Genomic DNA, 12,250 nt, shown 5'->3' with positions numbered 1-12,250 from the left:
AACATACCTCAAGTTGGTTAATATTCCAATTGGGAGGTAAGGTAACTTTTTAAAATAAAAAATTTGCAATTAAAGATTATAAAAGAGAAAACATTAATTCTCACTCAACCATAAAACCTAGATCTGCAAATTACCTTTTTAAAGGGAAAAATATCTAATTTATTTATTTATATCTATTCTTTTTAAAAATTATAATAGTTGTACAGGGATACATTGTGCACTTACATATGTGCTTACAATATAGCTTAGATTTGCCCCCTCCATTATTCTCTGTCTTCCTCCCTCCCCCACTTAGAATAAAATCAACAGTTTTCATTTTTCTATTTTTATATATGGATACAAAATACATCCACCATAATTCACCCTTCAGATATCTAATTTAGATCTACTTAAAATTGTACAAAAGTTATTTGAAACCAGAATGCCCAAAGCATGGAAGATAACTATTTACAAGGCCCATATCCTTTCCAGGTTTTTTGTCTTTTAAATCTTTAAATTTGATTATTCTATGAGAGAGAAAGAGAGAAAGAGAAACAGAGTGAAAGAGAGAGAGAGAGAGAGAAACAGAGTGAAAGAGAGAGAGAGAGAGAGAGAGAGAGAGAGAGAGAGAGAGAGAGAGCATCATTTCTCTTAGCCTCTCCTATAGTACCAAATGTGGTACTGGATTTAATGAATGACAAATGACATGAGAAGTAGATTATCTAGCATAGTGAAGACTGTGCCATATTTATGCTAGGGATTAAATGTACTTACAATTTTTATCAAGAAATTTAGAGATGACACATATTGCTTTCTTTCTCAAAAATTTCCTCAAAAGGCATATTATTTATGCTAGACATACATTACAAAGATATCCATCTACTTCTTTCCTCTTTCTGCTATTACTGCTTCTTCTACTGTCTTCCTCACCAAAAACTGATATATGGAAACAAAGATGAAGACATCTTCATAAAATAGCCTCAATATATCAGTTAAGAATATATTGTGGTTATATTTACAGCTCCACTATAATGGAGAATTTATAATCATTTTGTATTTAAAAAATTACACAAGAAATTTGATATAACTTTTTTTGTCAGAGTATAAATTAAACAAGTAGATAAGGTGATATGTATCATCCTCTTTCAGCAATTCCTACTCTTCAATTCCAGAGTGAACACAAGTCTAGGGCTCAAGTAAGAACTCAGCCAAACTGGTGTGGTGGTGCACATCTATAATCCCAGCACTCAGGAAGTTGAAGTGGAAGGATCAAGAGTTCCAGATCAACCTGGACTACTTAGCGAATTCAAGGCTAGCCAAGACCCTGTCTCAAGAAACCAAAAGCTGGGAATTTAGCTCAGTGGTAGAGTGCTTGCCTAGCATGCATAATGTTCTGGTATAATCTATAATCCCCAGCACTGTCCTCCCCAAATAAAGGAAAAAGGAAAAGAACAAAGCCACTTTATATGTCCAATTTTTCTAATATCTAAGCACAAAGTTTCTTGATACTGTCTGCTTATTATTAATTATAATTATTATTATATTATTCAAGTTTCTAAATTCAACCCATAGCCTAACTTCAAGCATGGGATATCTTTTACTTTTCTTTCCTTGTATAACTCAGAATGTCAGCTAGACTTTAATACCTTTGTGAGGTTTAAGTTCACCTTGACCTTGTTGCTTCTGTTCAGTAGAATTCACTGCCACAGCATCCACCAATGCCAAAGTTCTCTCGTCTTTGTCTTCCATTTGGGAATGTTCCTAAACTAAGCTTTTGTACCATTTTCTGTTTCTAAATTCTTTGTCTCTACCACTTGAGAGGTGTAATTTCAAGGGTATTTTGTGGATAATTTTGGCCCTTGTTTCTGGTGCTCCTGAGTGCAAAGAAGATAAAAGTTAGAACTTTCTTGAGCATAGGAATAGGTTTTTTTGGCTGTTGGGGCAGGGGGGCAGAAATCCTAAGAAAATTCCAAGTATTTCTATAGTTGGTTGCTGTCTCATGTAAACAGAATAATTGAAAGAGAATAGTGTATCAGGAAGAAATACTTCTGGAATTTTGTGGAGGGTAGATGGGAAGTAAAATCATACAGATGGATTCTTTTGGCTAAGAAGCCTCATGGGGGATAGAAATTTATTAAAAGCATGGAGTCTCAAATCAGAATTGTGATCTCAAATACTGTCATTTAGTAGCTGTATGGCCCAGAAAAAAATTAACCTTTCTTTACCTTGATCTCTCATCTGCAAAATTGGGTTAGTAATTCTGTCTCCCTTATAAGTTTGCTGTTGAGTACTAAGTAGAATAATATGTGTAATGTGCTCAGTGTAGTGCTTGGTGTTCAATATATTAGTTATCACTATTATTTGTTACCATTATTATGTTATTACAAGTTTCTAACCTTCACGTTTGCAATGACCCTATGATTTTTAAATGGTTTTTGGTATTTCTGAAATATATTCTCTAAGTGAAGTACCCCTCAATCAGTGACTCTACTCAAACTCACAAAATTTGAGTAATAATGAAAGTGATCTATTTGGAAGTATCACTGATTATGGGTTATGATTTTTGACTTTACAATGGTGTGAAAGCTACATTTAGTAGAAACTGTACTTTGAAATTTGATCTTTTCCTGGGCTAGCAATATGTGGTAGGATACCCTCTTGCAATGCTGGGCAGTAATACTTTACAATGTACTGTGTTTTAGTATTTTTGAATACAGATATTCAGTAAACTACATGGAGCATCCAACACTTTATTATTAAGTAGGCTTTGTGTTAGATGATTTTGCCCAGCTGTAAACTCATGGAGGTAATCTGGACAGGTTTAAGAGCCTGGGCTAGACTCTGATGTTTGGTAAGTTTAGGTGTATTAAATGCAGTTTTAGTTTATGGTGCTTTCAATTTATTATGGGTTTACCAGTAGATAATCTGATCATAAGTCAAGTTGCATCTTTATTGGTTACTGAGATCTTCTCTGACAGATGATATGAGAGAAGAGCTATGTCTGTCTTGCTATCTCAGGGAACTAAGATGAGTTTTAGCAGTATCTGAGCATGAACTCATTTTACTTCTGCATCTCCATTTGGATTCAAATCAGGAAAGCCAAAATTATGAAGATGAACAGGATTTGCAACCTGTCCTTCTGGGCAATCTAATTAGTACCCATAGAGGAAAGAGAAAAGAGTCTGGTGCTACTCATTAGGATTTAGCAATAATAGGCAGGAGTGGCTCTAGATGAGGCATGAACACTTCCTGTAATTCTTCTAAAGCAAACTTGGTGGTGGTGGTGGATGCAACAAACACCTGCCTCGTTTCAACAAAAGTAAAATAACACAGAACTTTTCCTTTGGGAACCCTGATTTTCTCTTTCTTTGATGATCTTCTTATATATATTGTCCTCAATGTACAGTTTAATCCCTAATTATATCATGTCACACTATTCAATTTCTCATGTGTTACTCACATCTCTCCATAGAGATTGGTAGCAATTTGAGAAGACAGATCATATTTCCTTTTATGTAAGATCCAGGTGGCCAGAAATGCAGTGAGTTTAATAATTACGCCATATATTGGGAAAAGCTTAAATCATTTAGTTGGTTAAATTTGAAAACCAGCTCATTATATGGGGTCTAAAAACTTAATATCACTTTTAAAAGTGTTCTATAGATTCAATGAAGACCCATTATATAAAAGTCAAATTATAAAGCTAATAGATAAAAATATAATAAAATATTTTATGACTTATAAGGAGGGGAGAACTTCCACAGAAGAACTTTCAAAACAGTTATAAGTAGAAGACAGAATGGATAAGTGCAGTGTGTACAACCAACACACCATCAATAAATATAAGGAACTCCTGCAAAGCAACATGAAGGTTCAAATAAAAAACAGAAAATAGACAAGAATACATACAGGAAGTTTATAGAAATTAAAGTCCAAAAGGATAGTATGTATGGGAAATGATGTACAAATTCATTAATAATTAGAAAATTCAAATTAAGTCATGAGTAAGATATTACTTTATACCTATTAGATTGGCAAATACCAAGAAAAGAAAAATAATGCCAAATAATATGAAGTGCTATGGACTGAATGCTTGTCTTCCCCAAATTCATATTTTTTAATCCTAACCCATGAGGTGGGGGATGTTCTTTGTTCATGAAAGTGGACCCTTATGAAAGAGAGTTCCTCTTCCACCATGTGAGCACACAGGAGATGGTTCCATGAACCAAGAAACAGGCCCTTACCAGACAGCAGATCTGCTGGTGTTTTGATCTCCATAGACTCTAGATGTCTTTGAAATAAATATTTGTTGTTTAAGTCACTCACTCTATGGTATTTTTGTTATAGCAACTAGAATAATCTATGACACTATGTGTTGGCAAAGATGTGGAGACTGAAGGCTTATGCAATATAGATGGGAGTGCATACTGATTCAGCCATTCTTAAGAGCAATTAGTGAAATTAAGTACATGCATACCCAGTGATCCAGTAATTCTGTCCCAGAAGGACTTGCATGGATTCATAAGAGGATAAGTAGAAGTCTGATTAGAGCAGCATTTCTTGGGGTGATAGGCAAACACACCAGGTAAGACGTGGCAGATTTAAACCATGAATCATCATGTAGCAGTTAATAGCAATAAATTAGATGTATACTTATCAACATGGATAGATCTTTAAAAAGATTCTGAGTTTAAAAAGGATGTAAAAAAGTGATTCATAGCACAAAAGATAAGTTTGAAGCATATGCAACTAAAACAAAATATATTTTATAAGAATGAATATAAACAAAAGAACAATCATGGAACACAGAATGATGGCCTGCAGGGATAGCAGTACAGGCTTATATTCTGTAGAAAGAAGAGAATAAGCAATGATAGCTAAAACAGGCTATGCATGTAATTTTGATGAGAATGTGTCATTATTTAACTCTGTCTCTGTCTCTGAGGTGCCTGCGTTCCTAGAAACAAATGCTTAACAACTGCTTAAAAGTCCATTTTTAAACACAGTTTATGTTGTAGACTTACCCTTGTATTTCTCTCACTTCCTCTAAGACTAATTGCATTCTTGTGCATTTACTTTATTAAAGACAGGATTTCTTAGTTAACTTAAAATAACAAAATGTTGGGCATAAAATTAAATAAAACAGATTTCTCAATAAATGATAACATTTTATTAAAAATTTTTTTAAGTAAGGCAGATTTAGATTTTTTTTTACATTAAGGAGTTATGGGGAGTCACTTGGGGTAAGAGAAGTAGAGGAGGTATTGGTGTATAAATATATATAGATACAGATTCACTCTGGCTTTCCTCAAGAATTGGACTGTAAATGCTATTTTCTAAGATGCCCTGAATGTAAAAGAATGGAAGGGTGTATATTAATCTGTAAACATTAATTACAATTGATTTGAGAAAGAAAGGAAATGTTTTGGGAAACAACCAATATGTCTATTATTTTTTCCTTTTTAAAATGGCTGTACTTCTGTGCTTCCTTGTCAGGGAAGTTAATCTGAGCTGGTTTTGAGTGAGGGTTCTTGGGCATCTGAGCAGAAATGTATACAATTGGTCTGTATTATTTTCTTTTTAATTATTCATTCACAAGGTATAATAAATATTCTTTGGTTGCCTTTCCTTCCTTGTACTTTAAAAATATTCTAAATCTTAAAATGTTGTCTTACAAAAAAAGGTGTAGACTTAAAAATAACCAGTTCTGGTGGAGTTAGGCTTTTCTAATTAGTATATATTATTTTGAAACTGGGGAAGCAATGGACATGGATATCTTGGCCTCAATTCTGTCATCTTTAAATGAGGTGATAGAGTTAGAAGCAGTGGTGTCACCCAAAAGACTGTGACACAGGTTACTCCAGAGGCACCTGCACACCCATGTTTATTGTGGCACTATTCACAATAGCCAAGTTATGGAAACAGCCAAGATGCCCCAGCACTGACGAATGGATTAAGAAAATGTGGTATCTATACACAATGGAATTTTATGCAGCCATGAAGAAGAACAAAATGTTATCATTCGCTGGTAAATGGATGGAATTGGAGAACATCATTCTGAATGTGGTTAGCCTGGCCCAAAAGACCAAAAATCGTATGTTCTCCCTCATATGTGGACATTAGATCAAGGGCAAACACAACAAGGGGACTGGACTTTGAGCACATGATAAAAGCGAGAGCACACAAGGGAGGGGTGAGGATAGGTAAGACACCTAAAAAATTAGCTAGCATTTGTTGCCCTTAATGCAGAGAAACTAAAGCAGATACCCTAAAAGCAACAGAGGCCAACAGGAAAAGGGGACCAGGAACTAGAGAAAAGGTTAGATCAAAAAGAATTAACCTAGAAGGTAACACCCACGCACTGGAAATTAATGTGAGTCAACGCCCTGTATAGCTATCCTTATCTCAACCAGCAAAAACCCTTGTTCCTTCCTATTATTGCTTATACTCTCTCTTCAACAAAATTAGAGATAAGTGCAAAATAGTTTCTGCCGGGTATTGAGGGGGTGAGGGAGAGAGGGAGGGGGTGGACTGGGTGATAAGCGAGGGGGTGGGGGCAGGGGGGAGAAATGACCCAATCCTTGTATGCACATATGAATAATAAAATAATAAAAAAACTCATTTCCATTAAACCAAATGCACACCAAAAAAAAAAGCAGTGGTGTCTCAGAATCACTCATTTATTAAATGGACAAATTCTCATACACTTCTGTCTCCACCTACTTGTCCCATCAAATACTGATTTAGTAGAGCCTAGAAATCTACAAGATTAGTCACTCTGATGCAGGTGGTCTCAAAATCATGTTTTTGGAAATAAGGAAAATGATCCATAAAATTCTTTCCACTTATTATTCTATGATAACAAGAATTTTACCCAGCTTACCAAAATTTCACTTATCTCCTGTAATTCCTTAAATTGGTATGTGTTCTTTTGTCCAGAATTGTTATTGTCTAGAGGATGTGAAATTTTAAAGGTGCCATGATAATATTCCATTTTCTGACCTATGATGAAAAAGAAAAGTAGAAAATTAAATGATTTGGGCAAAGATTTCAGGATCAAAGACTTAACAATAGTGGGGCCAATATGAAATGTTAAGCATATCACTAAACTTTTTCTAACTGAATTTTATAAAAATATAATAAAAATAACAAGACTTGAAGTCAGTAATAGACATTTATTATCTACTGCATGCACAGCACTGTTATGTGTGTTTTGATGTATTATTTGATCCTCACACCAGCTTTCTAGATTGACATCACCTCCATTTTATAGATGAGGAAAATAAGACAGTTACTTGCTTTGTTATACAACTAATAGGTGATCTATCCAAGTTCTGAGCCCTACAGAATACAACATACACTTCACTGTAAGTAGACATAAACAAATATTCTTGTAAATTTTTACTTGTTATGAGAGATACAGATCTCTCATATGTTTTTCATAAGAAAAACATAAAAAGAAAGGCTAAGGAAAAGGCTTTCAGGTTGCAGGTGAGAACAGTGTGCAACGGGAATAAGTCAATTGAGCCACTCCTTGGCTGTAAAGAAAGGGAAAAAAAGAGTGAAGAATTTGGTCATTTTAGGACTAAGGTCTAGCGAGCACAAGAGAGTCATAATGAATTACTGATAGAGAATGGAGCAACCTGGTTCTTTTGGGCAGCCTGGCTGAGGTAGAAAGCAATGAGTTTCTTGACTATGAACCTAGGAAAGAAAGTGAGATCTCAGGGCAAATTGTCTCCTACATGAATATCTCCAGACCCTTTTTTTGGTGCCCATTTACTTATTTAATATAATCTATGCTGTTTTCAAAACTTACTCTTATAATAAAGGGGCTTTTGGGCAAAAATGAAGTGAGAATCTTTTGCCATCAGTGTAAACTATATTTGGAGTTTTCATGTGAGGCCCTGGAATATGGTCTTAACCCCTTTTAGTCTCTTAATAGAGGAGTCACTTCCGCATGAAGTCTGTTGAAGTTGACAGCAGGTAAGACCACTCAAGTAAGAATCTCAAACTAGTCATTTTGTCACATATGTCATGTGAGAATGATACTGTAGAGATTCATCAAAAATGTAAGTGATTTATATTCTGCACCAAGAGAAAAAAGAATTTATGTGTGTAATTATAAATATGCCAGGCAATAAAATATAATTCTTTAATATTGTTTTGGAAAAGTACATTTGTTCTCGAAAAATAAGTGATAATATTGTGTCATAGTTTATCCACTATTTTAAAATTCATTCTTTCATTAAATATGTGCTTTTTTTTTTCCAAGAAGTGCTGGTGGGCAGAAAAGATGATCATGAGTAAAAGAGACAAAATTAAATTAAATTTAAAAGTATCTAGTTTACTAACAGTTTTTCATTTCAATCTATGAGGAATGATGAGAGTTGCTTAGCATGACAACTATTACATTACAGACAATGATTACTTTTAATATTTTATGTAGATTGCCAAAAGAGTACTATATTGGGTGCTCTAAGAAGATAGGAAATTTGTTTATTTGTCTTGATGCAGTTGTATTCTGCATCCCTAGAAAAGTATTTGTATGTAATAGCAGCCCATTAACTAATTGTGAATGAAATGGCTGGATAAATTTCAAAATATTTTGAATAGGGACAATCATAGGTAAAAACATGAATTTCATTTACATATAGCAAATAAATCCTTACAGGAAGCAAAATCCTTGCTTTTACTTACCAGAGACTAAGAAGTAAACCAGAAGACTGACAGTTGCTGCCACCACTGTCAGTGATAACACCATGAGAAAAGCCATCATCCATGGCTTCAGATCTCTGTTTTGGGTGCCAAATGCTGTTGCCCTACAAAAAGGAAATCCTGCTGGTTACACTCACATCAAGAGTTACAGGTTTTTAGTTCTTGTATAAATTTACTTTGCTGTAGCCTTCTTTTCATTTGTCCCACATTTTTGTTAAGGTCACCTTAACCAAAGGAGGATGTATTAAAAAGATCAGGACCTGGAAATTATAATATTGTCTTTGGTTTCTGGTGGTCCTTCTTTGGTGGCTAGACTTGACTGCTCTTAGCAGTGGGCCCAAGGTAGTATATGTGCTTGAAAAAGGACCATTTCTCCTTTTTCCAATGTTCTGTTATCCCTTTTATTTGTCTATCCTTTTAGAATTTACAAAGTGATTTCAAATATGCTATCATATGTAGTTTGTTTTGTGTTTAAATCTTTATTATGTAAGTTTTTGGATACATAGAAAATTAGAATGGTATCATTAAACACTCATATGTTCATCACCTAATTTTATTAGTTGTTAACAATGTTTTGCTGCATTTAGTTCTTCATTTTGAATCCCTGCATTATATTATGAAATATAACATCATGTCTTTTTATCCAATCATTATATAAACAATGAAGATATTTCTGACATAGTGGGTTGGAAGTTTAGAGTATTTCTCTGATATCTTCTAATACCCAATCCGTCTTTGATTTTGGTTTATTGTTCTCATTACACATTGGCTTATTGAAGAGATCAAGTGAGTCTTTAGAATTCTCCGACCTTCTGGACTTGTACAATGCTTTTATTTGGTATCTATTAACTAGTTGTTCTATCTCCTACATTTCTTGTAAGCTGGAATTTAGATTTAAAGCCTTGATTAGATTTTGATTAAATTCATTTGGCAAGAATGCTTCTGATGTGGCACTGTGTACTTTATATTGCCTCACACCAGGAATAGAGACTATTTCTGAAGAAAAAATAATCGCTTTTCTTCTAGCACCTTTTGATCAACAACTGTGCTCAATACATTGTATCAAGTACTTGGTTTGCATGAATGCTAACCTACATACAGTTCACTAGAACTTCTCAATGCGCTAGACTAGTCTTGTTCATCTTTTACCATTGAAACTTAATAAGGTGCCTGGTACAGAGTTAAGAACCTTATAAATCAAGCAGGCATTACACCAGCCTTACATATGAAATAACAGAAGCTGAGAGAGAGGATATCTGATTTGTTAGAGTCATTGGCTGAGGAGGGCCTAGGTCATCTAGCTCTAGTTCTCTGTCTTTACAACTTACAATGATAGTGAACTTTGTTTACTCATCTTAGTAGTTTATCTGTTCATATGTCTATCCTGTTAACCAAAATTTTGGGGGAGCAAAAGATATTCCTCATATTTCCTTCCCAAGATTTATTGCAATGCTTTGTGTCAAGTAAGCTTTTAATAAATAGTGAGTAATTTACAAGAAAATTTTCTTTTGATTATAAAAGCATTTTTATATATACATGCCAGAAGAAAAGATCTAAACTGTCTGGGTGTAAATAGTTAAGAAAATGGTAGTTTTGTTTGAAACTATTCCAGGAAAGAGTTGGGGGCGGGGGCAGGAAGAGGGAATAATGGAGAATAGTGGAGGGGGTGAATTCAAGTATATTTTATTTATTGTAAGGATATTTGTAAATGCCACAATGTACCCCTACCCAGCACAACAATACAATAAAGAAATAAAGAAAATATTAGTTTTGGCATAAATAATACATTTATCCAATAAACCTAGTAAAACTTGAGGGACTTGAATTCTGTTGGGTTTGGAAAATACTAAGCATATGAACATTTACTGATTAAATAGAATCTAGAGAACTGACTATAAAAATTCATTGTGTCCTTTAATGGACAAGAACCAATACACTCAAATTTAACAATAAAACAGAAAGTCCATGGGGTAAGATATTGTTTCACCTCTTAAGTGTCAGAAGTGAAAGAAACTTTAGAGATGATTTAGCATCATTTAAGCACTTTCCAAAAGAGGAAGTTCAGAGATAGTAAGTAATTTTTGGCATACAATAGAATTTATTTTCTCAAAGTCAGATCTTCTAATTTCTGGAGCATAAACTTATTCTCAGTGCCAGACTGCCTTTCCATTGCATTTGAATTCTTGAGTACATTTGTCATTGGCATGTTCTTCTGTTCACTCACTCATTCACTCTCATTCATATATTTTCTACTTGTTGGATCTTTCATTGTTTCAGAGAATCCTATGTGTGTGGTTCCAAGTCACTGGAAAACAAAAGTGGCCGAAAGAAGAAAGCCTAGAACTCAAGAACATTTATAATCTGTGAAATCTGTCTCACCATCATCGTACAGTTTCTCTGTATAGAACAAAGGGAGAAAATGGACTGTAGAAAACCATGCCCTAGTAACTCGTACAGTTATAGACTGAGTCTTGGAATCACAAGCAGAAGAGTTCACCCCACTGACATACTGCTCAAGTGCTATACTGTCTCCTCTTCAAATCTCACAGAAAGGGCTGTGAACATCTGGGAGAAATTGATGACCAACAAACCAGGGTGAAGATTTGTCATTTGTAGCATTTATCCTTTTGAGAAAACCTTTGAGGAATGCAATCCATGCACAACATCAAATCACAAAAGCTGGAGCTACTTAATCCTATATGAACAAATTTTCAATTTCCTAGCAACTTTTATGGATATAAACAAGCAATTCATGAAAGCAACAATATATCAGGATTTTTCCATTCTGGAGAGACTGTATTAGTCATTTGTTTAATGTTGATTCACCTTTGAAAAGCAATACACTTGGTAAAACCTTTTGGAATCTAGCCTATAGTAGAGATACACCATTTTGTTCAGGCATTTTTACCTGTTTTATTTATGCCTATAGAACAAACATGGGTGCATTAATTATCTATTGCTATGTAACTAATTACCAATTATGACAAATTTAGAAGCTTAAAGCAATGGCCATTTATTAGGGTACAATTCTCTATTTGGTATGCTTGGGTTCTTTGCTCAAGATCTGACACAGTTGAAATCAAGGCATTGGTTGGGGCTGCTTTTCTCATCTGAGATTTGTGATCTCTTCCAAGTTCACTCAAGTGTTAGGAAGAACTCAGTTCTTTGATGTTGAATGGAGGTCTTTGTTCTTTTGCTACCAGAGTCAGAGGCCTCTTTTGGCTCTTAGATGCCATCCATTTCTTGCCAAGGGCTTCCCCATTTTAAAAGCAAGCAGTAGAGAATGTTCCACACATCAAATCTCTTCTTGAACTAAAAATGTCTCTAGGAAAAGCCATCACCTGATTAGATTAGAACTACTAGGATAACCTCCCTCTCTTCAAGTCAACTGATTTGGGACCTTAATAACATCTTCAAATCCCCCTTACGGCAGCATTTAGATTAGTGTTTGATTCAGTAACTGGGGAAGGTATTTGTATACCAGAGGACCAGGATCTTTGAGGTTATTTTAGAATTCTTTCTATCACAACTAAAAATATTATGACTTTCCATCCAC

The 12,250-nt window shown here is 34.4% G+C and overlaps 1 protein-coding gene across 3 annotated transcripts in view; it reads right to left on the bottom strand.

Moving 5' to 3' along the window:
- Tmprss11a (transmembrane serine protease 11A) overlaps nt 1–12,250 on the bottom strand; it is a 61,398-nt gene that overhangs the window by 26,762 nt on the left and 22,386 nt on the right. For all 3 annotated transcript variants that reach the window (XM_074042091.1, XM_074042090.1, XM_074042092.1), the window contains exons 3-4: nt 8,677–8,798; nt 6,863–6,981 (exon numbers count right to left, since the gene is read on the bottom strand). In XM_074042091.1, coding sequence (XP_073898192.1) covers nt 6,863–6,981; nt 8,677–8,798 — 241 coding nt within the window. The remainder of the gene's footprint in view (nt 1–6,862; nt 6,982–8,676; nt 8,799–12,250) is intronic.

This window comes from Castor canadensis, chromosome 9 (genome assembly GCF_047511655.1).
Source record: "Castor canadensis chromosome 9, mCasCan1.hap1v2, whole genome shotgun sequence".
Classification (NCBI taxonomy): domain Eukaryota; kingdom Metazoa; phylum Chordata; class Mammalia; order Rodentia; family Castoridae; genus Castor; species Castor canadensis.
This window is presented reverse-complemented; position numbering and strand designations above follow the sequence as displayed.